The sequence below is a fragment of the Bemisia tabaci genome, chromosome 3 (genome assembly GCF_918797505.1).
Source record: "Bemisia tabaci chromosome 3, PGI_BMITA_v3".
Lineage (NCBI taxonomy): Eukaryota > Metazoa > Arthropoda > Insecta > Hemiptera > Aleyrodidae > Bemisia > Bemisia tabaci.
Window position 1 is genome coordinate 45,203,725 of NC_092795.1, and position 26,095 is coordinate 45,229,819.

A 26,095-nucleotide genomic window follows, 5' to 3' on the forward strand; every position below is an offset into this window, starting at 1 on the left:
CGGTCTTGGGCATTTTACTGAGAAAAGAAAGAGCGGAATATTTTAAATTGTTGAATCCTTTTAGCAAGATGCCCTTTTTCACATTAATGCGATGATTTAGTAACTGATGACTAAAATGACTCATAACAATGAATGTCACATTATGAGCGTTTGAGATCAGCGAGGCGTTTTCATTCCACGAATTCTACCGACGGAAAATCTAATTTGAAACATTTGCATTGTTTCTGGCTATTTAAAGTTTAATTTGCTTTCGCAGGATTTTATACCAGGGTTCGTTTTTTATTTTGCGAGTATTAAATTAGAAACTAAAAGGACAACCGCAAGCACAAAGGAGAGAACTGGTTTCTAGAGGGGTTTTAAAACATATGTCGGATAATATTTTTCAATAATAATCAATAGTTTTAATTTTTTCCCAGATCCTTCATTGTCTGCTTCGTATTTATTTACACTCTCCGTCATTTTTTTCGTAGGTATTTCTCGAAATGATACAAGTTGGTTTTTGCAATCGCTAGCGATAGCAATATTCGTCATGGGAACTTTTGCTTCTGGGATATGAAAATGTTAAGGTACAGTTCGTTTGTAGTATCTTCAGAATTGAAGGGGCTATGTAATTTTGTGTCGACATCTCTTTTTTAACATTTTTAATTTTTTTTCTTTGCATACAAGAAAGCTGTTATTTACCAATTATTTATTTTCGTTGGATTATGTATGGTTTTTGGAAGATAACGCATTTAACTTTCAGTTTCGTTTTTTCGGCGCAAAGAATGATATTTTTACTCTACGCATATGTCCGAATACGCATCATAAGTGACCTATGTGCTTCCTAAGTTGCCATTTTTTTCATTCAAATAGATGTAACTGAAATGTTAGATGTGTACTACCTATACTACTTTCATGTCATTGCTTTATTTATTTATTTACTTTTTGCGTAGGTATAAATTGTTATTTTTTGCTGAATTTTGGAGAAAATATTGCTTTAAGAACGTGGAATGTAAATTAATTTTATTGAAAAAAGAAAATACCATCATTAATTTGGGCGAACAGAGAAAATATACATCAATATTTGGGTCAACATCTCCCTGATTATATGAAGGATGAATATATTAGTATTTCTGTATCAAAAAACTTAGCTTTTGTCTTCAGAGATACAATGATTCTAGTCCCAGTCAATTTGTTTTATTGAAAAAACAAAAAAAAATAAATAAATAAATAAATAAATAAAAAAAAACAACTGAAATGTTAGACATACTATTTTCATGTCTTTCTATTTGTATCAATAGGTACTTTTTGCTTAACTTACGAACGTTGAATGCAAATTAACTTTATTGAAAAAAGAAAATAACGTCATTAATTTGGGGGAACATGTGGCTGATTATATGAAGGAGGTATATTCCAGTATTTTTGTTTAACATATTAACTCACGAGAAAATGTTCGTACATTTATCATCTAGTATTAATTATTTTTTGATGATTAGTCTAAAACATTCAATACAACCATTAAAAAGTAACACCTATCGTCGGGTATCGAACTCCCGATCGCCTATTGCCCGCACCTCATCAAAAATATTGGGCGGTTTAGTCAACTAGGCTATAACAGATCAGCGTGTGGGAGAGTAAAACTAGCATACAAAAGACTCGAGCAATGGGCGGGACTTATCACAAGAGACCTTGACGCTTGGGATATGAGAGAAATGAACCAAGCGCATTGCTGTAGGAGCCATGGTTCGCACTGTTTTCATGTCTCTCACGGTTCATCTCAACATGCATTTGTCATCGCGGCAGTAAGCTGAGGCGATATTTGTTTATCCATGAATTAAATCAATCAATCGAGCTCTGATTTTGACTTCTTTGTCCGTAACGAGTCCTCCAGAACAATTTTCCACCTTGTACGATGGTTATTATTTCTATACTTCTATTTTTAACATTTGAGGTGGGATAATGGCGGCTTCTCAAGAGCACCGAGGTAGGCGATCTTTTGCACCAACGAACAGAAAACTGATGGCGAAAAATAACCAATCAGAACCTCCCAAAAAAAAGAATTTGCCTAAAAACGGAACTTCGTGGTTCTGCGCAGATTTACCAGTCAGACACGACATCTCAAGGTGGAAAAAAACTCGCTGAAAGCGAATTTTAGCAATCAACACAACTTGACGTAGAGACATGATTGGCTAAAAAATACAACGGTTTTTGATACATCGGAAAATCAACCAAAAATCGGAGACTGGGCGAAACGCTCAAGGTCGCAGAGGTATAGGGAATCCCATAGCGAAAGCAACGGAACGATTCTAATATCATGGGGAACTCCGTTCCCATGACAAAAAACTGCTATTTTAGCCCTTGTCCTGCAAGCCCCTCAAATGTTCCATTCGCTTGACCCATTCAAAACGAAAAGTTGAATGGCAATTTGACCTGAAATTTAAGTTTGCATTCAATTACTACTATAGCACGGATTTTTGTTTCTTACATTTTAGGTTTGTGTCACACAATCAAATAAAATTTGATTTAACAGAACATCGGTGGCCAAAGTAAAAGATTGCACGAAGAACAACTTAATCAGCCAAAACGCATGGTAAAATAACATGATTCGTCATGTTAAAAATGACATATCTCTGTCACTATAACATTAAAAAAAAATCCAATCATGATTAATCACAATCTTGAGTGACCTCAAAAAAGGAAGACTCAACTCGACAGATGAACCGCACAGACACCGAGAGGAAATGAATGCATTTTTTGTTACACTTGCCCTTTTTTTCTTGAAAATTTCCTCGCGCAATGATTATTAAGGAGGAAAATGACACACTATTCAATGAAGAGATGACTTTGATAAACAAAAATAAAGGCACGAATGGGGGAAAAAAATATAATCTTCGTGGACCATACCTACTGAATGGTCCAAGGGCGTAGCTGCCGTCAAATGGTCAAGCATCCTCTCTTCCACACTTTATCCTTTTTTGGAGGACTCTGCACTTCCTTTATCCGCATTCATCCAAGAAAAACACATGCTTGTTTCTTTATATTACTGAAATGTTCAGGAATGTTTAAAGATGTCTTCAAGAGGGGCAAATTAATCTTCTTTCTTCAAATTGTCTTCCTGTACGTCGTCCGTTACCAACTTAATAACATAATTAATAAAACTAGTAGACCCATATCATGAACAGGATTACTCTAAGTAATTGGCTGTCGATAATATCCTTAGTAGTTAACGCTTAATGCTTATTGTGATTCATTTACTATTAAGTAGGTATTATATAAATATTCATGATTTGAAAAAAAAGAAAAGATCTTAACGCGGTATAAAATACACGAGTAGGTTATGAGTACATCTTCTTATACGAAAATGTGCCACTGTACCTGAATGCATTCATGCGAAGATAGTAAAATTTAAGAACTTTATCGAATAATTTGTTTGACGTTCGGCTTAGTTAGAAAATTCTTGGTCAAGTTGGGGATCAAAGTTTCGAAAGCGTTTTCAGCCTTAAGCGCCAATAAAGAATATAAAAATAATCGAATAACAAACTAGACAAACGTCCCAAAAAATGAAAGAGGAAATCTTCGTTCTGAGTTGAAGATATTAGGTGTAAATGGCCTTAGATGCTAAAGCACCGCTTTAAAATAAAAAAAAAAATTATTTTACTACTACTACCTACTCATATTCACTTACTCAGAATGACCGACCTGTACACAGAAAGGAAGGGCAGAGCTAATTAAAATTAATATAATTGAATGTCTATGAATTATAGGATTCTGTGTAAGATAAAAGAGGGAAGAAAAAGTGAAAGAGTAGTAAGGAGAGGATAATGTGAAGGACACATCGGAGAAGATTTTGCAAACAAATTACTTGTAGGTCATTATGTGTTTTATTTTTCAAATAATATCACATAATATCAACTTAAAAAAGCTATTTATATAGATTTTGTTGAATTAGCTTTTTAAAAAAAATGAATCATTTGACCTTCAGCGAAACATTGAACGCCCTCAAATAGCCATTAAGGCGAGAATTGCAAATTTGTGAATAAATGCAGGCGATTCACTGCATAGTGAGGATCATTTAGATAAATTGCTCATCTTTCCCCACTATATCAGCACCTAGCCATTAGGTTAGCATCTAGCGTCATAAGATTATGAAAAACATCAACTTTTCTGATGTACGAAGTCGGAGATGAATTGAAGCAGTGTCAATAAAAAAGGTCAATCTCAAATCGGTTATTAGAGTAATATATAAGTAGAAGAAAAAGAAAGCAAAAAATAGAGGAAAATAAAGAGAGAGAGGGGGGCAGTTACGAAGCCAGAGGGGGGGGGGGGCTTGGGGGGCTCAAGCCCCCTCCGAAAGCAAATCATCCGTGCATGCGGTACAATTATGATTTTAATATCTAAGAATATGATTTGTAACCGCAAGTTGAAGAAGAATCGCGAAAATTTCATGAAAAGAAACATTTTTTTCAATTATATGTTTCATTGCCATTAATGATAATGCACGTTCAGTTATAGACCTTATGCTGATACTTGCATTGCACTCATTTAATAGTATTGCATGTTATAGAGAGCTGCATTTGATAATAATTTATATCTTTAAACTTTGTGTTTCAGGGGGCGTTTATCAGTGACCATGTTAGATGTACCGGCTGTCACCCCAGTTATACACGTTAAAGATGCCTACAAGTTTTACGGATCCGTCCAGGTGCTTGGAGGGATCACGATGTCGGTCCAACCGGGAACCATGTGAGTTATTTGATTTTATTTTCACTCTCTTCGTTACGTTTACCGCTTCTTCTTGCTTTGAGGTGCAAGTGAGCAGGCGTTGAATAAGGGATGAAAAGACGTGGAAATGTAGAGGGGGATATTTCGACGGTGTATTTAGTCGGCAGTCTCATAACTCGGTTTGCGACATCGCAGACTTCCTGTCATACTTCATTTTTGAAACGGAAAACTACTCAACTGCAATTCTTTAAAACTGCCGTGATTTTTCTTCTCTGTGCGAAGAAAATTCTGCAAGAACTTCAAGGAATGATGTCAATTTGTTCTCCTCTAAAAAATAACATAGAGGCGGAGATTTTCAGACACCGCAAACGAGATATGTGATTGCGGACTTATGCCGTCGATTTGCCTCCATCGAGGGAAATAAAAATGTAAAACGCAGTTTTTCCTCACCCCACGGAAGAAGAATTTCGCAACGATGTCATCTTAAGAATATGGACTAAAACATACATCAAAGTGATTTTTATAGTTTTCTCAAACTAGGCCACCTGTCATTTATTTTGGGTCGGTCTATTTATCAAAACCCAGGATGAGGTCTATTTTACCCTCTACTCACGATTAGGGTTTACACATGGTCCACTTACTCGGTATGAGGTAAGCTCCAACTTTTTAACATATGATTTTCTTAATTTTCTCAGATATGGTTTGCTGGGACCGAGTGGTTGTGGAAAAACCACCCTGATGAACTGCATCGTCGGGAGTAACCACATAGACTCAGGAACCATTCAATTCAGTTTCTCTGAACATAAAGATCTCGGCTTCATGCCACAGGTAAGCATGTATAACTGTTTCACTTTTTTATCGATTTAGGAAAATTTTGAAAATGTTTACCATCCCTTACTACACATACGACTTTAAGTACATTCCTTCTGGATCAAATAAGCCCCTCGATGACCATTTTTGGCGTTCCGAGGTTTTGAGGGCACACTCTTTCCAAATTATCTCATCGCTAAATATCAAATATTAAAACATTTTTATCTGATACATGAAGTGCTTCAGGAAATAAGACGGCGTCCATGAGGAAAGGGACGCTAAAGGGTCAGCAAATATTTTGGGATGCAAAAAATCGAAAATCATAAACCTTGTAACGTTTTGAAGTTCGCAGTTTAGAAAGTGTCACTTTTTGAGAAAGTTCGAAGTTTACATCTGCCAAGTTCAGGACACAAAATTATTAAATTAAAAAACGAGTTTACTTCCTCTTTCTAGCACTAAAGTGAAAGAGATCTCTCGCAACGTATTCCTTGTAGGCACTATATACGTGTGTATTTTACATGAAAAACACAAACTCTGATTTTTCGTCCTAACCCAACAAAGTTTGTCACTTGGAAAAATTTTGCATCTGTGGACTAATGTTCCTTTCCCTATAAGTTGTCACATCTGATAAAATCTACAGAGGCTGGATAGAAGCAATCTGCAATTAATTCATTGATCATCTCATATTTACTATCACAAAAATACGCTTTGGCGTTGAATCACCATGGTTAAGTACCTTCCCAATGTGTAATACAAGCTAAATTTAATTGAATACATTTTCTGAAAAAGACGTAACATTTTGAGACCTCATGGTGGCAGAATCAATTGACAAAAATGTGTAGCTATAATTTAAAATCATATTAATCGCAACAAAAAAGTTTTCTCCCACTTAAAATAAACCAACAAGCTTTCCCCTCGTGGGATATTTTTTTGCATCAAAATTTATTATGTATAGGATAAAGTCACACACAATAAAACGTGTCACTCCGTAACATTCATATAGTTATGCATGCTGATGTAAATGAGAAATTCAAATGATTGGCTTTAAGGTTGATGCTCCGCTTTGAGCATGCTTGCAGGAAATATCCCTCCATACCTACTTGTCCATCAAAGAAGTGATGATCTTTTACGGATACTTGTTCTCTATGGATGACGAAAAAATCAGAGAGAGAGCCAAGCTGTTGTCCGAAATGCTCGATTTACCGCCATTGCACAAAATGGTTTCGAATTTAAGGTAATCCTTTTGTTTATGTTAAAAAATGTTGCATATTTTATTATTATTTTATAATAAGTAGTATTTTTCCTAGCGCAATCGGAAACTGGCGAGGCGATTCCAAGAGAAGGAGTAGCAAAACAAAGTGATGTTGTCTTTTGATAACGCTCGTCGTGGTTAATTTTTCGAGTATGGCCGTCGTCATTGTCACTGCGGTTTATCGATCCCCTCAAAATTGGAGAATAATTGGTGCATCTCCAAAGATCCTAATGAAATTTACAGCCCTTATTTTCGTAAGATCAGCGAACCTCGTGAAATTTGCATCCGATTCCGATATGCTTGAGGCGACCCTTCAAGCTTTTTCCCCATCTTTCTTGCATGTATGCCACTTCTACCATGCATTTAATGTGCATCGGTTCACGTTAATATGTCCCAATCTCTTATTCTTTCGATTTCTCTCTTTCTTTTTCCTTTCTCCTTTCTCATTTCTTATACTTTTCTTTTCCTTGTATTATCTTTCTCTTTTCCTGTGTTTCTTTCTCTTCTTCTCTCTTCTTATTTTCATCTTCTTTCGTTTTTCTCTCTTTTCTCCTTCATCTTCTTCTTAATTTCATCTTCTTTCTCTTCTTCTCTCCTTACTCTTTTTCCCTTTACATCTTCTATTTGTGTTATTATGTCGACTGCAACGAATTCATCGACAGAGTTCGTTTGACTTTTATGTGGGGAATGATACCACCATTCGACCTCGTGGGAGCTTGTTTTGCCTACACTGAAAATTGAAGGCAAACTGACGTGGCGTTAAAGTAACCTTATCCCGTTCGATAGAAAGCTCCAGTTATGGAGAGTGTCATTACATAGTGATACCACTCTTTTTCTTTGTTCATCTTCTACCTCATTTCTTCTTCTTCTCCTTCCTCCTTCGCGCTTTTTCTTATACTATCTCTTTTCCTTTCCCTCTTCTATGACGGGAAATTAAAAAAAAAACAAAAAAAAAACGGTTTAATGGGAAGCAGCGCAAGGAGAGCATTTACGTTGTTTACCATTCATTTGTAAACGGTAACTGTGTTTGAATTCAAATTCGCATTCAACCTTTACACGACCGAAAAGCACACCATAAGAAAATTCAAATAAGTTGTTGCGTTCTGACTAAAGTTATATTTTCTCCAACAAAGTCGCCAAAAAAGACCGTCTGACCAATATTTGGCTAATTTTTCATTTTCCATTTTTTCAGTGGTGGACAACAAAGACGGGTATCCCTAGCTGTAGCTCTATTGCACGATCCAAAAGTCCTGATATTGGATGAGCCAACGGTCGGTCTGGATCCTGTCTTAAGTTCAGCGTAAGTTCCTGGCTACTTCATTTTTATTAATCACCCTCATTAAAAAATATATGGACCAAAAACTTATCATTACAATTTACCTCGCGCAATCAGAAAACACCAAAGTCTTCTGAGATTATAAGGAAGTTATTAACTAGTATTAACGTTTCGAAAGGCAATTTTCAAAGGCCTCAAAAGGCGCGGCTCCGATTTTGGAATTAAAATACAGGATACTTGCTAAGGAATTTTTTTCATTTTTCTTTGAAATAAAAGTGAAAGAATGGGATTATACATTATTATATGTCTGAATAGAATACAACAATGCAATGTGCGAAAGACATTTGGCCTTCAACTGGCAAAGATTAAATGGGGTTTCAAGTGGGAGTGTCGATCAAAACAACGGTCGCACTAAGAAGGAATTATCGTCTCCACAATAATAGAATTGATGTGACTTCTGATATTTGATGAGCCAAGAGCATTATGCATCCTGCTAGCATTAACTGCAACATCCTCTTTCCGAATTTTTCTTTGAGCTTCGCGACTTTCAATTCGCTTGTGCCTTCAAGAAATATTCTTTGTCCATACTTCCTGCGTTTGTCATGGACAGAAAGACGTAACCATTGAGGTAAAACGATTTCTAACTGAAGGTTCCATAACTATTATCTGTTTCAGCAGTATTTTTAGTTTTTCATTAATTTATGTATTTTTGAACTTCTCTTTGAGTTCTCGGGACGGTAGACACTTTCAGCTCAAACATTCAGAATTAATTGCGTTAAATGTCATGCACTGAGCTTCATGCATAATTTGTTAACCTTATCCCATTTCAGGCTCTGGGATCGATTGCAAGAAATGTCTCAAGCAGGAAAAACCATTATCATAACTACTCATTACATCGAGGAGGCTCGCCAAGCAAATATGGTTCGTGGCATTTCAAATTTACCTTTGACATTTATACAGAAAACCTACGTGGGTAAAATGAGTCATAACACTTGGCAGAAGTAAAATTATTTTACTCTCTATTATAAAATTACAGTCGCAGCGTGCGGCAGGTAACGCCTAACCCTTGAAATTTAGCATTAGGGCAGGCATTGATTAATTTTTGCCGGCAGGTACATAAAATTCAACCACCAAAAGTTACGCAGATGATTCGGTGACGGAAGCAACTAATCCATCGTTTAAATGGCATAAATCATATACCCACTGCTCGGTCAACATGCAGAACCGTGAAGTATTATGGATTTAACTGTGCGGTTAATTCATACGCGAACCTCACAACCCCAGTCAGGCCCGCCACATCCCATCTCGGGCCCTGGTACCAGTTTTAAGGTCCGGGCCCCAAGCATGGAGGGGGGGGGGGGTCCGAGGGGCAAATTTTTTATTTTTTTTGTGGGGGGGGGCATATGATACTATTTTCAGTTCTAAGAGGGCCAGGCCCCCCTGGACTCCCCCTTCGTTTGTCTATGGCGAGGGAGTTAAGCCATGAGCCATTGAAGTCGAGGATGCCCAGACTGGAGACTCTCAGCATCTGACGACGGAAGAACATGAAACGCAGTTACTAAAAATAAAATCTTGAAAATAGATAGAAATTTTCCAAGAAGTATACTTCTTTGAAAATTTCAGAAGAATTCTACAGTGCCCCAGCGTGTTTCTGAAAATCTATTCACCTTTTGCGAAATTTTTAGGGTAAATTTTTCACTTTTTCTTATGAAACAAGGGTTGCATGTGGATTCGTAGTGGTTTTTCACGGGTAACACGGGCCCCCTCCGGGACCCGGGCCCCGGTACCAGGGACCCAGTACCCCCCCCCCTCCCCCCCTTGTGGCGGGCCTGACCCCAGTAGCACACGAGGTAAAATTATAGAAAAAAATAACTATAAGTAAATAAAAACTTGTGGAAAAGGTAGTAAAAAACATCATAAAGAAGCCGTATTGTTTACAAGAAAAAAATCTAGATTACTCTCTAAATTTAGTTTCGTCTTTAATCACAAATTGAGAAAAATTCTTGAACTGCTATAACTTCTGACTAGTCTCCTCTCGAACAGTTGTCGAATTCGTCAAAATTATATATTTCACATATTTTAATGAGCTCTGTTTCTTATGTATTTCATTGTCTGAATTCGCAACCAGTAATTATCGATTTTTCTCTGACAGATCGGGCTAATGCGAAATGGACGAATGCTCAGGGAAGACTCGCCAAATGCACTTCTACAAAGGTACAACGCGGAGTACCTTGAGGATGTATTTCTTGTGCTTTGTGCTCAAGATAACGAAGCTTCAAAAAATGTAAGATTTACAAAAACAGTTCCTATTTTTATCATACTAAGACTTTAAAATAAACTCATCCTCATCCCGAATAGTTTGAAAATTTACAATTTTTCACGATGTTCGATGACCGCATCGCTCATTAAGCACAGATGCGTAGTTAATTCATGTTTAAATGTGCCAGTAAGTTCAAATGCATCTTTTGAACCAAAAATGTAATTACTTCCTGTAGAACCGCCTCTCCTTAAAATATAGGCACAACACGCGATTACAAATAAAACCGAAAACTCATACTGTAAACTGAAATCTATAAAATCGAATAGAAATCGATTTCTGTTTCTAGTGTTTCTATTTCCTGTTTACAGTGCCAAGACAAACTCACTTAATCTTTCATGTTTTTCTTTAGATTCAACAAGTTCCAGCAATCAACTATAGCAAATCTACGACTTTCGAAAGTTCAAAAACAATTTCCTACGAAAGAGTGAAAGCCCTTGTTTGGAAAAACATTTGTCTAGCCAAAAGAAATTTTCTGTAAGTTATACCTACCTACCTATATATAATTAAAGAAAATTAATACATATATCCATGTTCTTTAATGGAGCGAATGAGAGGGAAGATGCATTGGAATCAGAGGAGAAAGACAGGTATTGACATATTTATAAAAGTAATTTGTGATTTTTTAAGAACTTAAGATGAAAAACCAATGCACGGTGGCAATACGTCAACTAAAATTATTACAAAACGCAAATTTGAGTCGTCTAATGGAGGATTACGTCGTCATTTTTAGGGAGAAGCCGACTTAAGTTTCGGGTGCATAACCGTGAGGGGGGGGGGGGGGGGTGTCCCCGAAGAATCCAATTCTCAACGTTAGGTATTTTATAAGCGGTCAGTATGTGCGTCTCCATTTGAGCCGACGCGACACCGTGCTTTGATAGCCTCGCTGATATCTTCCTAACCAACTTAAAAACAAAGACGATCACCTTACAATTATTGTCACGCTATGCCTGCTCAGCAATCATTGCTCCACGCGCGCACTGTACCGGCTTTTTCATGGATTTTTAGTTTCCCATTTTCATGAATAAAAAATACTATGTTTGTCTTCCGACGAAATATTGTGCTTTAAGGGGTAAAATGTTTCGACATATATTTACGATCCTTCAAACCCTCCGTTATCACCTCATTTGCTTTCTATACCATGAACTATGCCTCATGTCATTTTTTATTCTGTCCTGAATGATGTGAAAAAATGTTGAGCACATTTAAAAAAATAGTTCTGTTCACAGGGCTCCTGCACTTTCTTTTTTAAAGCTACAGAGGTTTCCGTTGTGAGGACGGAGTACTCTGTACTCACGACAGAGGTTCCGTACTCACAACAGAGAAGTGCTGTAAGTATAACATAGAGAGTGCAGGAGCCCTGTGAAAAAAAAGCTCTGTCATCAGCACCGACCATTTTTTGGCGTGCGGAAAAGACTGTAAAAAAAATTCGAAGAATATGATTTTTGAACTTAAATCGATTTAACTTTTGTTTCCATACAGGATGACGTTATTCATAATCCTTTTACCAATAGTTTTAAACTGCTGCGTGGAGTTAGCGTACGGGCATGATCCCGTTGGACTCCCGATAGGTTTTATCAACAAAGAATTTCAAGACAGTTTGCAAAGGTGTCCCTTGACTTACACCAACAACTGTGTGCTTGCAAACGACACGCATTGGGCTAGCTGTGCTTTCATCCATGAACTCCGGGAAAAATCTTATGAAATGGTGAGTTAACCGTCATAAATCTTGCGGTAATTTTAATTCAAAAGAATGCGTGACTCTACTGCAACAATTCTAGATTTCCAACTATGTCTTACCTCTTCTAAAAGAAAAAAAAAAGAAACACTGAGAAAATTTGACGGATTAAATGTCGGTTTACAAATAATGGAACATAAACGGCTATTTTTGCCGATGTAATCGGAGAAACACATTCTCCTATTTAATCCATTGATTTTATTGGACGCATTTAAATCAAAAGGAACTATATTCATTCGGACATGAGCACTAAGATTCATACGAATACATGTATGACAGGGATCAATTCACAATTAATGTAGTTCCTTTTGGTTTAAATACATTCAATTCGAGCGACAGGAGACGCAGTTTCTCGGAAAAGACCCCTAACATTTTCGTAAATTGTGATAAACTGAATGAGATAATAACTTGTGATAATTTGTGATATTTTTTGCAGCGCGAATACGCGGATATCGAGAAAGCCGTAGAGGACTATGAGAAGAAGCGGATATGGAGCATAGTCTCATTTGCGAGCAATTACACTGAGTCTTTGACTGAGCGTGTGAAGTTGGGGACCCAGTCGGAAGGCGCTGTAATCGAAGCTGGCACTGTTTTGGCCCATATCAGCAGATGGGGTGAGATTTGACTTAGCTATACTGAAAAAATTGAACTCGGAAGATTGACACTAAAATTATTAAAATGCGTCGTAATAATGAAATTCCTGGGGCTAGGGTTCATTTATGGACAAACGATGCGTATAATGACGATTTATTGAAGCTACGCGACTGCCAAATTTTAGCTGACAAGTCTGGTCTTTAAGGTATACAATTCATATACTTAATAAAAGAAGCGTTTTCTCGTACCAGTGAAATTTGGATATCTATCACACCGATTCTCATGAATTTTGTTTCGAATGAAGCGATGCGTTTGAAGATTTGTCAGTTGATTGATTGAACTCAGTCTACGGAAACTTCGATTGGATGATCTTGAAGCAATCAGTCGCAACAAGCAGAAGCAACAAGCCACGGATGCTGCCGCACCGGGCTCTGAACTAACGCGGATTGCTTTAAATTTCTGATAGGACATTTTTCCAACTTTTCAGCAAAAAAAAAAAAAAAAAAAAAAAATGAGATGCGCGCTAGAATTCTTCCATAGGTTTCCATAAAACGACTTTGCCGCATTCGTCGTTCCCAGATCAGAGAGGGCAGGGGCAATCTAAGCATTCGATAAATTGACAATGTAGCGATAAAAATTGGTAATAGTTCACTTTATCTGCACAATTGGCAACGCTGGAATTAAGTAAATTTGTTAAGAGGCAAGCAAATCACCCCTGGTTAGTTTCGAATACGACGAACACGACACACAAATTTCAACTCCTGGATGCAACTATTCGGGCTCCATGGATGTCCGTGTTGCATACGCACGGCACTGAAGGCGTTTTGACTGTCCAGACACTCGCCACTTCATCGCGGCGCGGGGCCATTGACGCAACAGGCTGTCTGCGAGGATCCAAATTATCAGAGCGCTTTCAATTTCGTTTATACTACAAATATATCTCTTAAGTGCGAATAGTTGCATATATACAGGCGCAGGATGTGAGTTTCTTTCGTGCTTCGATTGTGATATTGCAATGTGTTGAGCATGGTTTGTAGAGGAATTATTCATGTCTAAAAGATGTTTCCAAAGTATAAATGAAGAATTGAAAGCAGTTTGTCATTTTAGATCCTTGCATTAAATCCCGTTGCATCATAAACGATTTCAGAGAAGTTCGACCTGAAATTTTCGACTAAAACTGCAAATTTTGATGTTCATTTCTTTAAATTATAAACAGTACCGGGTGCCTCTTAAAGGAAATTTTACGGGAAATTCAACTTAACCATTTCAAAAACCTCTACATTCCTTGTTCGCATCGACATGAGCTTTTTATGTTTCCAAATTTTGAATAACTCGTCTCATTAACTTGCTCCATTAGAGTCGCTGCTCGCTGGTGAGGCAGTTTGAGTCTGAAGTTAAAACGCCCTAAGTTCCATGTGTATGCCACATTTTGGACAATTAGAGTCCATTTTATATGCCCCGAGATTTTTTTTAATCATAACATACCATCTTTGAAAAAACAACCGCACTGGGCTTGCGGGCCGCAATTGAAGACATTTGGTTCTTCTTAATACTTACCTATTTTTTAAACTTTTGTTTCTTTTCAGATCATTTAATGTATACTTTTCTCGTGCGAGATTTCTACATGGCGTTAAATAGAACTATTGAAAACTCATTACAATCTTGCTCTAGTTTTGTGAGCCCCGGCGCCTTACGATCACCGATGCAGGTTAACTTCAAAATTCAATAATTATATTCATCGATTTCAATTTTCACAACCTATATTCTTTACTTTTTAACGGTGTAAATTTACGATGTTGATGCAATGTGGACGGAGTTCCGTAAAAAAGAGCTCGCTTTTTAAGCTTACTTCAGAAACTATGAAGCTGCTATTCTGTCGTACTGAGGAAAAACGCCGTATGAGCCTTCAGACGTTGTCAAATTTACTTTGATAACACTTGAATTTCCTGGTGAAAAAGTGAATATTTTTCTCACAATTTTTCAGATAATTTTGTTCGCAATTTCACCTAAAGTTCCTGGAAATTTCAAGGAAAACTATTCGTAATTTGCCTCAGAAATAAACATTTTATCAAAGGAAATTTGGCAACTCTTGAATGTTCATACGGCGTTCTTCCTGAGCACGGCAGAATTGATCTCCTCACGCTTATAGTTGCTCATAAAAATGAGCCATAAAAGTCCGATTTTGCGCAATATTCTTCATTTAATAACGCGGATCTACGCACACTGCAATGAGAGATAAATTTTGCTTTTTCCACTCTATAATGTAAACATTTTGAAATGCGTTTAAATGTAAATGTTAGTGGAACATTAAGCTCAAGCATATGGTTGGTCCAGTGGCGTGGCGTGAATGATCGATTATCGATACCTCGCCATTTGAAGCTATGGTAAAGAATCGATTACTGAGGTGTTCGCTGCGAACACCCTAATGATCGATCTTTTTTCATAGGTTTGAGTGGCGTATCGAACGATATATCGCAAAGCACGCCACGCCACTGGGTTGGTCGTTAACATTTAGGCTCACAATATGTTCGAAAACTTACCCTTAAAGTCCAGTGTTCCCGACGTGACATGTACTAAATATGACCCCCCCCCCCCCCCCCGCAATAACCGTAAAATAAACTCAACAATGTTATTTTTCTCTTTCCTCAGATGAATACCCCCGTTTACGGTGGTATTGGTGTCGAGTTAATAGTGCATTTCATCATGGGTTTTAATATCATGTGAGTACATTTTACTCTTTTTCAATTAAAACGGTTATTACCATTTTCCTCGAATTCTCATTTTTGGCGCTTGAGCCCTTTTGTAACTGACCGATTCATTTGCTGTAAAACGAAACCATTGTGTGGAAACGACCATAGTCGCAGCTTTCGAATAAGCTTTCAAATTTAAAATTTGGCGATGAATTGCCGAGAAATCGCGGAGACTCAGCACCCACCTCACGATCAATTTCTAATTGCCAAATATCTTCCCGAGGCATCGGAGGAGTCCTGCCGTGCTAAGGAAGAACGCCGCGTATGCACATTCGAGAGTTGCTAAATTTCCTTGGATAAAATGTTTATTTTTGAGGAAACTTATGAAGCATTTTTTTTGAAGTTTTCAGTCACTTTAGATCAAATTACAAACAAAATTATCTAAAAAATTGGCGGAAAAATACTAATTAAATTTCCTGAAAATCGATGATTTGCCAGAGGGAATTTGGCAACGCCTAAAGGCTCATTCGGCGTTTTTCCTTAGCAAGGTAGAGTCCCTTTATACCCAGAGTTACGACAACTCGATTATCAGCTGACTGGCAGCCGTCCTTGGCTGGCCATGGAAGCCGAAACGAGTGCACCCAAACGAACGATATTGAGGGATAAGGATCAGGAATCCTGCGATGTCTGTCACACAAAAACAACAACATCAACAAAGTGATCAATTAAAAAGAAAATGAGATTGGTTTGTGAATAATTTCTTAATCTATTTTCATTTTGGACCTATGGAAATAACAATTTACTCTTGATAAGCCGCAATTAGGTAATATTTTCATTATTCTTGTTCACATTCGAGGTACCGCCATCTTGGTGCACTCGTTTCGGCCTCCATGAGCGAGAACCAATCAGAATTGGATTTCTTTTTAGGCCACTTTCAGCCCAATCCTGGCCCAACCAAAAGTGAGTTGTCGTAACTCTGGGTATAAAGGGACTTTATAGCAAGGTAGAGTTGGCTGGTTTCTTGCCCTCAAGAGACACAGTCATGTGAATTAAGTGTTCAGGAGTAAAATGGCACGAAAATTACGATTTTAAATTGAAAGAAAGTCTGCAATCCACTCCTCAAGGCGAATTTGTGTAGTTTATTAGAACACGCTGAGGATTCTTTGCCCCATGCGCATACCACACTCCGACGCACAATGGTTCGAGTCAACGGGAGTGGTCGGACACGATTTAAAAACTTTAAAAGCGTAAATCTTTATTGAAATGAAATTTCGACGTCTTAAAAATAGTTTCATTGGTTTTCTCGCAAAATTTTCTGCAAAAGGCACCCCTTAAAAATTAAAATTGTGACAGGATTTAAACGTAAAATTTTACAATGTTTGTCAAACATTTCATGTCCGACCTCTTCAAAAGACTCGTTCCACTGTGCGACGGATCAAATGCGATCTATGGGGTTTTTTGGCCGGCCTGTGTCGACATCCCTCCCCCTTTTCTTTTGCAGTTACGTATCTCACCATCCAAGTGTTCATGTAGATACGATGTTTCAAATTAGAAAGACAATTAGCATCTAATTTTTTCCACCTGCTCTTTTCTAGCACTATACTTTTCTGTCCGATGGTCTACTCGTGCGCGTGCATTCTGGATGAAAAAGAACAAGGGGTCATTGACAGAGTTTTGTGCTGTGGTAAGAAACTCTACTGAATCATTCGACTCTCAATTTTTTTCTGTACCTTTTAACGTCAGGTTTTTAAATTGAATCAGTTACCTACTGTTTACACGGATGCAGGGCCGGGTTTACCTACTTGCCGCCCATGGGCCGCCTGTATTTTGCAGCTCCCCCTTCTGATTCGTTTTGAAACATCATTAAATACCATCAAGTGAACGTGCCGGGGGGCGGGGGGGGGGGGTTGCATAAGACTCGTTTACATGTGTTGGATACATTTTTGTGAAAGCCCCGACAACAATACTAGCAAAATTTCACGGAACTTTGCGCGAAAGTTAGGTTCCGTAAACCTGTCTTTGCGTGGACAAGAAATGAACGAAAAAATAATGAAAGCACAAACATAAATGTGGTTTAATAATTTCAACTTCCGCCGCCGCGCCACGCTGACCGCACTGTGTTTGGCGCAGTGCGTGAAGTATTCCTACAGTCTTGTAAGCGCTATGCGTTTCACGCCGCGCCGACCGCTGGAGAACGCATTGTGTTTGACGCAATGCGTGAAGTATTCACACAGGCTTGTAGGCGCTAATATGTGTTACATACCGACCGCCGCGTCGAGAACTTCTCTTTTTCATCTTAAGTCCTCGTCATCATTCCCCTCTGCGCCGCGCCGCGCCAGGCCAAATTGCTTGTTTGGCTTCTCTCCTAGCTCGACTAATTATAGGTGCAGTCTCTTGTATCACCGAAAGACGACAAAATTAGCAATTACTATACTCTCAGGAAAAAGAGATTTTTTCGCCTATTCTCGTAGGTATTTTTTTTTCTGAGTCCGATTTTTTTTATACCTACATTTAAAAAAATTGCAAAATTTGCCGCCATGGGCCGCGGCCCATGTGGCCACCTTCTTAATCCGGCCCTGCACAGATGGAGAATCTGGCTTCGCAAAAGATCATTTTTCCGTTCTATTTCTCTAAAATAGACTCCATTCAACTGTATGTAAAACAATCGATTCTTGGTGAGGCAGCTTTCCTCGCCTAAAATCGATATTTTTGATGGATTTAAACGGAGCGAAAACAGTATTGCCAACTTGCGAAATCGCCACTGCTGGAACGGAATTCATGAAAAAGAAATTGAAGATGAAAGTGGTCCTGCGTGCAACTTTCAAATTGCGTATCTAAAATAAATATGTAAGAGTTTGAAATTCTTAAACTCACGCAAAAACATACTTTTTATATTTATTTCTCACTTGGACAAAACAATTCCTCAAAAAATACAGGTTCACTTAAAGAGGGTTATACAAAATCGGCGATTTTACCCCCTTCTTGGATTTTGCCCGGAGTTGGATATGTTGTTCCCTATCACAAGACACGCCTTTTTCCGGCGTTGGCAAGTTCACCCGAAAATTTTCCCGCGCGCTACAGCGTTGCCAAGTTGAAAACAGGCAAATTCCATAAGTGACGTTAAAATTGAGCTATTAAGTTGGGGTTTTAACGAAAATTCTCTAAAAATTGCGCACTTTTAGGAAATGACCATTAATTTAATGTCCCATTAATTTTAACATGCATTGTTGCCAATTTTTCGATTTTTTAATTCGACTAATTTTACAAATCCGCAAATACCCAAAAAAGCTATCTTCAAATTTGAATAAAAAGTTATCCAATCGATAGTTCGTTTGATTCCGCATCCATCGATATATTATAGCTCGCTGGGAAACTTTTGGTTCGCGAGATATCATCTTTTTTGTAAACAGCTTTATGGAGCAACGACGCTTTTTGAGTCCGGGCGGATAGAAATTTTAGCCTCCAAAAACACAGGTCAGCATTAATTCCATGGTTTCCTATGCAATTTTTGGCGCTGAATCCGAATTTGACCATTTCATAACAAAATTGTCACCAAGAAGTTGCCAAATTTGGCAAAAATGGCTTAAAATCGGCCTTTTCGGCGGATTATGGCCAGTGACTTGCCAGGAGTTGATCAGACGACAAAATTGGTTATTTCCACAGTTAAAACTCGTTGAACTTTCTACAAGCTGAGTCAAAATCTTTCTACTCACGGCAAAATTAAACGCGCGACAAGCAGCAAACTGAAAAAAAGACACCAAAATCGGCGCTTTTTGCGGTTTTTGTCCTAAGTTTCTTGTTTTCCGATTTAGAGAATGTTTCTTGACTAAACTAATGAACAACATGAGCAGAATTTAATAAAAATGAACAATAAAATAAAATCGAACCTATTCCGATGTTGCCAAGCTTAAACAAAATACTTGAATTTTCGCTGGTTTTTTCGATATTTGTCCTATAATCTTTGTTCACTTCTTATTTTTAAATTATTTAAATGTATCTCTCGTGCAAAATAATACACTTTTGTAGAATAATTTAATTTTCAACTTAGATATAAACTAATTACTAGGGTATTTATTCCAGAGAGGAAAAATTCACAAAACAGTGAGTTTTGTCGAATAGTGTCAATAAATCACATTTTGAAACAGTAATGGAAAACTTTCGCTAAAAATTAACGAATAAAATGTACTCCTCAGACTGACTTAATTAAAACAAGACAAGACGCACTGCAATATTGCCAAAATTACGTACAATCGTTGAATTTTGGCGGTATTTGACCGTTATTATTCATCACCCTATATTCAGTATACAATTTTATTTTATAATTCTGAGAAAATGGAGCTTAATAGAAAAAAGTAACAATACCAAAGTGAAGAAGCCGCCCAGGAAAGGGCAATGAGGGGCTTAAAAAGGAACGAAGGCGCTCCAAATTACTGAGGACCTGTTGGAGGAAAAGGAACTATGGTGGTTAGGCGTTTCAGGGCGCGAAAGACCACTTTTAAAGCAGCTCCTATGTATGTAATGTATGTAACAATACAATAGTTTGTCGTTACACTCTGTGTAATTCAGATTTTCCTAAGAAATGTTCATTCAGAAGGAAAACAAGAAACTTAGGACAAAAACCGCAAAAAGCGCCGATTTTGGTGTCTTTTTTTCAGTTTGCTGCTTGTCGCGCGTTTAATTTTGCCGTGAGTAGAAAGATTTTGACTCAGCTTGTAGAAAGTTCAACGAGTTTTAACTGTGGAAATAACCAATTTTGTCGTCTGATCAACTCCTGGCAAGTCACTGGCCATAATCCGCCGAAAAGGCCGATTTTAAGCCATTTTTGCCAAATTTGGCAACTTCTTGGTGACAATTTTGTTATGAAATGGTCAAATTCGGATTCAGCGCCAAAAATTGCATAGGAAACCATGGAATTAATGCTGACCTGTGTTTTTGGAGGCTAAAATTTCTATCCGCCCGGACTCAAAAAGCGTCGTTGCTCCATAAAGCTGTTTACAAAAAAGATGATATCTCGCGAACCAAAAGTTTCCCAGCGAGCTATAATATATCGATGGATGCGGAATCAAACGAACTATCGATTGGATAACTTTTTATTCAAATTTGAAGATAGCTTTTTTGGGTATTTGCGGATTTGTAAAATTAGTCGAATTAAAAAATCGAAAAATTGGCAACAATGCATGTTAAAATTAATGGGACATTAAATTAATGGTCATTTCCTAAAAGTGCGCAATTTTTAGAGAATTTTCGTTAAAACCCCAACTTAATAGCTCAATTTTAACGTCACTTATGGAATTTGCCTGTTTTCAACTTGGCAACGCTGTAGCGCGCGGGAAAATTTTCGGGTGAACTTGCCAACGCCGGAAAAAGGCGTGTCTTGTGATAGGGAACAACATATCCAACTCCGGGCAAAATCCAAGAAGGGGGTAAAATCGCCGATTTTGTATACCCTCTTGGTGGGCACAGAAGTATGACATCAAAACAATTCCTTGCAAAACACAGGTTCCCTAAAGGTGAGCACAGAAGTGTGACATAAAATCGAGCCAGTGTGAGAAAAATTGTGGTGGCCTAAGGTGTTCTACTCTGTTCTTGAATGGAAAGCATTCTTAATGGAAAGTAGCTGTCTCCGCTCCTTTTTTTTCTTTTCTGAGCAACGCCCGAATGGACAAAAAACTTACGAAGACACTACGGGTAACTCACCGTAACGCAACATGTCGAAGGCCAAAATTGAATAATTTCTATCCGCTATTGCGACGTTGCGAATCTCTGCTCACTAATCATTAGGTAGTTAAAAAGAAAACTTTAATCAACAGTATTTTGTAAAATTGTAAATTTTGTCCTTTTATTCTGATAAATTCGAAGAAAATTTCAATGAAATACGCTGGTTAGGTTTTTTTTTTATTGTGAACGTTGCAATGGAGATACATGTTATTTTTTTTTTATTTGGCAGTATTCTTACATACAGCGTTTCACCTGTCATGTAGCGCGTAGTTACGCTCGGAAAAGAAGCTGGCAACACTGCGCCACCGATTAGTTTTATGAGTTTTATGTATCTACCATGAGGAAGGTTGTAATGATGCTAAGCTGCACCATTTTTATTGATTCTAATTTTTCTTCTTTATTAATGTCAAATGACAGGTGCAACGATGAGGGAGCTACTAGCAAGTCACTTGTTTTTACAATTGATAATGCTCATCGTCCATTGTATTGAACTGTACATCGTGACCTACAGCATTTTCAGTAACCCCCTTGAAGGAAGCTCATTCTTCATCATAGTTATGTTGGCCATAACGGCACTAACAGGGGCTCTTGCAGGTTGGTATACTTCCATTCAAAGCAATGATTTCCGTTATAGCTTTTGAAAATATGAGTGGTATTTAACATGGTTTTGTGTAGGTATAGGTTTAAAGTAAGGAGTTTAATAAAATGGATCATCAGGGTAAAAAAACGTCGTTTATGGTTGTAATGCGCACATGCAGACGAACAAGAAAGCGATAGTTCCTTCATTTGTGTGTATATGCAACACGGACAAACACTGAGCTCGAATAGTTGCATGCACTGTTGTTGCAGGCGCTGTCGTCCAAGTCGCATCGACAATGCCGTTAATACCATAAACTTAGGACCCACTCGCTCAACTTCTGCCTGGAGATGCGTTGTAACAATTTCATTTTATCTATTTTAAGTCTTAATAATACCACTTCACTTTTCTAAGGGCAAATAAAATAATTTTTAAAGAAAAGGAGAGTCCCAGCACTTTCCGAAAAAAATGTTGTGAACATTCCCTCAGGAGAAAAGTAGGTAAACTATTGATATGACATTTTTATTAACGGCACAAAACTTGTCCTGTTTAATGACTTGATTTATTTGGAATATCGACGATGAAACTATTAACATGCTTATCTTGCTTGCGTTGTCGCAAAAGCGCCTTTCCTAATTTTTTTTTTTTTTTTTTTTTTTTTTTTTTGAAAAGAGACCAAACCATTACCATGACTGAAAACTTTCACAGAATATCATGCACATAAAAAGGGAAACTCGTCGAAATTAAAAATTAAAATAAAAAAGTAAAAATTAAAATACGACATCAGGAAGTTTGCCACGCCGGAAACCGAGTTACGCATTTCTGCAATTTCACCATTTATATAGGTCCTTTAAGTAATAAATCAACCCTCTCCAAAATATTACGAGGGTCATCCAAAAAGTAAGTTCACCCCTTTCATATCTCCGAAACTAAAATGGATAAATCAAATCGGTAAAAAAGGACTTCCTACTTATATCCTCAGCTCTCCATAGGTACCAAGATTTTTAAATTTGGACCACTGGTTGCCGAGATATTTGATTTTTACGTGAACAACTCCCGGCCAGTTCCGTCCACCAAACGATGCGCTGCGATTCCCGTCACGCTACCTGAATTGACTGTGTTCCCCACACATCTACGTAGGAATAACCAACTCAAATATTGTAAGATTGGCTTTAAAACAATCTTACCTTATTTTTCGTCGTAATTTCCGTTCCTTTAGATGCATTTTTCATAGCGTTTCTGAAGCTTCTTAATGCCGTTCTCAAAGAACACTTTTGGTTGACTCTTGAACCAGCCATTGACTGCTTCCATCACCTGCTGATCGTTCTCGAAGCGCTGGCCACCTAGGTGCTTCTTGATTTGCGGAAAAATATGATAGTCACTCGGGGCAAGGGCTGGAGAGTATGGAGGATGAGGTGACACCTCCCACGCAAATTTGTCCAACAAATTTTGGGTCTCTTTCGCCGTGTGAGGTCTGGCATTATCGTGAAGGAATAGGGGACCACGAGACAAGAGACCCGGTCGCTTGTTTCTTATTGCCAATCGCAACGAATTCAATATTCCACAATACCGTGGTGCATTGATTGTACACCCTTTCTCCAAATAATGGACGAGAAGTACTCCTTGAGAGTCCCAGAAGACAAAAGCGACGCGACAGCGCGCGGTGCATCTCATATCAGCGCGTCGTTTGGTGGACGGAACTGGCCGGGAGTTGTTCACGTAAAAATCGAATATCTCGGCAACCAGTGGTCCAAATTTAAAAATCTTGGTACCTATGGAGAGCTGAGGATATAAGCAAGAAGTCCTTTTTTACCGATTTGATTTATCCCTTTTAGTTTCGGAGATATGAAAGGGGTGAACTTACTTTTTGGATGACCCTCGTACTTATTTAGTGCGTTCTTTTATTTTACTCCAGGAACTGTCCTTGGACTGGTAACGGAACATCTGATGTTGGCGGTTAATCTTGGAGTTTCTTTTAATTTCATCATGGCTTACACGTCAGGTAAAATATTTCATTGCAGTGCATATGTTCCCGCAAACTATACCTGAGATTAAATAATAGTTGTTAATAGCTTTTGATATACTCTCTGGGGTTTTTTTTACCTCGTTCCTTCTTATGATTGAACTTCATTCATTGAAAATTGAATTAAACTCATTTTCGGACTGCGAAAAGGAATACTCTCGCGGAATCCTCGTAATCAGATATTCCGCCATGTGCTTTCCCTCCTAAAAAAATAATAGTCCGATGAAAATGTCAAAATATAAGGATTGAAATGATAAAATTTCATTTCCAAGTTGAATTTACACAATTCATAATTGGGTGTTTTAAGCACAGAAAAATTGTCCAGACAGTCTATTTTGCTAGGATATACTGTTAAATTGAGATCGTTTTCCTCGACCGGGGGTGGCTACCGCTACTTTTGATAGAAAAAGGAGAAATGAGGCATGCATGCTTGCCATTATTCAGTATTCTTGACCGACTCACATCGTTTAGAATGCATGAGATGCCTACTTAACACATACTGTAACAGTAAGATGAGTAAGACTTGAAAAAGTGCGCTAAAGCAAACTTTTTATCATTACCTAAGTATGTACATAGTTCAACAATGTGGTTGACTGTTCCTTCCATTTTATAATGAACTGTGAAACTATCAATTGAGGAGCTTGGGGGACAAGGCGCACAAGTGCAGTTTTTGCGATTTTGAGAAATACGTGTTAGAAGTTTCGAAATTACGTGGATCCTTATGGCGAGATGAAAGTTCAAACTGACTTTCTGATGCATAAAAATTCGAATTAGGCAGCGACTTTTTCACCGAATATGCATTAAGACTAGTTTCACTTGAAATCATGAATAGGTAGGTATCTCCATTTTTTCAAAAACTGCACTTATACGCCTTGTCCTCGAAGCCCCTCAATTCTGTCCACTGGACTTTAGAACCGGTTTTGTATTGTTCACAGGATTATTTTGGCCCCTTCAGGGAGCCCATCCTGCCATCAGGGATTATCTACCTTACTTGCCAATCACCGGGACAATCACAGCGGCACGTAGTATTTCTCTCAAAGGGCATGGATTAAAAAACCTTGAAGTAATAGGCGGACTCATTTCAAATGTCGGATGGTGTCTTGCAATGGCTGTTTTGTTGCTGATAACCGTGAAAACTTGGAAAGGGCCCTGGAACAGTAAGAAGTAGATCCAGTTTAGGTGGTGAGTATGGGTCATCTACATTGTAAAACTGATAAAGAGAGTATAAGTTCGATAATTTATAGAAATAGCTTCAAAATGAGTTAGGCGCAATAATATGAACAAACTCAAAATATGCATGATGCAGTATTCGCGTGTAAGTCTATACCTAAATGCGCCCGCTCTGATCAGATTAACTTACGGGGGAACCACTGAGCGGATCATAGAGGGCGCCGAGCGCCCTTTGGGGGTTGAGCCACGTACCGGTCAGGGGCGGAGCCTCTAGTTTTCATACATAATTTAGTCAGTAAATGCCGATTTTAAACTATCACTAAAATGAGTTCCATGCGTGTAAGAGATGTTAGCATATTTCAATGTAAGAACATAATGTAACTTCTTCCATTTGATTTGCAATACAAATCAATTAGGGGAACCCCTTCAATTCGTGAATAGACAACATGCACAACACCTCGATACGGAAGCAACAATTTTACCATGTAATCGCATTTATTGGAGCCTCTTCTACTTGAAAATGTAACATATTAGCATTGAATCCTCAATCTTAAGTTGATTTTGGAGTTTCCGATATTTTCAATGTGAACGTGAAATTTTGATGAGGAAACGCATGCCTTAAATTGGGTTTGATTCATACCTTGTCGTACAGTCCTTAGCGATTACATGGCAGAACAATAATTAATCGACAGTATCAAAGTGATGTGTAAGTTGCCTATCTACCAATTGAAGGGACTCTTCCTATAACTGAAAATTTCAATTTACTCGTATTGTACATTGCCTCTTTTCTGATACATGGAACTCGTTCTATTAGTCGTGTAAAGTTGGCATTTTTTGAACAAATGCGTTGAAAATGTCTCAATTTCATTGCATCGAATTGCAATCTCATCTCAATTTTTTCCCTTGCACTGTGTTATAGTCCGAGACCGATGTTCAATGGGGGGGGGGGGGGGGGGTCCGAGATCAATGTTCATTATTTACCTGTATCCCTGACTTCCTCTTAGTTGTCAATGCTAATATATGGCACCTTGCAATCAACAGATAAAATTCATAGTAAAAGGTGAGCAATAGAGTTGAAAGGTCAAAGATAAAATGAATGAATGCGCCGCAGATGTGAGAGTTGAATGAATTCAAGATCAGTTTTAAAACTCTCGCAGCGAGATCAAGTGACTAAAGTTCCTAATAAATTTTCTGAATAGTTCAGTATCTCCCCGAGTGCTTCCAAAATG

At 37.9% G+C, this 26,095-nt stretch overlaps 1 protein-coding gene across 3 annotated transcripts in view; it reads left to right on the plus strand.

Moving 5' to 3' along the window:
* LOC109030691 (ABC transporter G family member 20) overlaps positions 1 to 26,095 on the plus strand; it is a 35,040-nt gene that overhangs the window by 6,923 nt on the left and 2,022 nt on the right. For 2 of the 3 annotated variants that reach the window (XM_072298444.1, XM_072298446.1), the window contains exons 2-16: positions 4,591 to 4,722; positions 5,397 to 5,529; positions 6,591 to 6,745; positions 7,956 to 8,063; positions 8,870 to 8,960; positions 10,192 to 10,323; positions 10,709 to 10,833; positions 11,839 to 12,064; positions 12,531 to 12,708; positions 14,275 to 14,396; positions 15,338 to 15,408; positions 16,974 to 17,062; positions 21,514 to 21,690; positions 23,589 to 23,675; positions 24,632 to 24,878. In XM_072298444.1, coding sequence (XP_072154545.1) covers positions 4,610 to 4,722; positions 5,397 to 5,529; positions 6,591 to 6,745; positions 7,956 to 8,063; positions 8,870 to 8,960; positions 10,192 to 10,323; positions 10,709 to 10,833; positions 11,839 to 12,064; positions 12,531 to 12,708; positions 14,275 to 14,396; positions 15,338 to 15,408; positions 16,974 to 17,062; positions 21,514 to 21,690; positions 23,589 to 23,675; positions 24,632 to 24,864 — 2,040 coding nt within the window. In that variant the 5' untranslated portion in view covers positions 4,591 to 4,609 and the 3' untranslated portion in view covers positions 24,865 to 24,878. Of the gene's footprint in view, positions 1 to 4,590; positions 4,723 to 5,393; positions 5,530 to 6,560; positions 6,746 to 7,955; positions 8,064 to 8,869; positions 8,961 to 10,191; positions 10,324 to 10,708; positions 10,834 to 11,838; positions 12,065 to 12,530; positions 12,709 to 14,274; positions 14,397 to 15,337; positions 15,409 to 16,973; positions 17,063 to 21,513; positions 21,691 to 23,588; positions 23,676 to 24,631; positions 24,879 to 26,095 lie in introns of those variants that run through there. The other variant, XM_072298447.1, reaches the window with a different exon arrangement.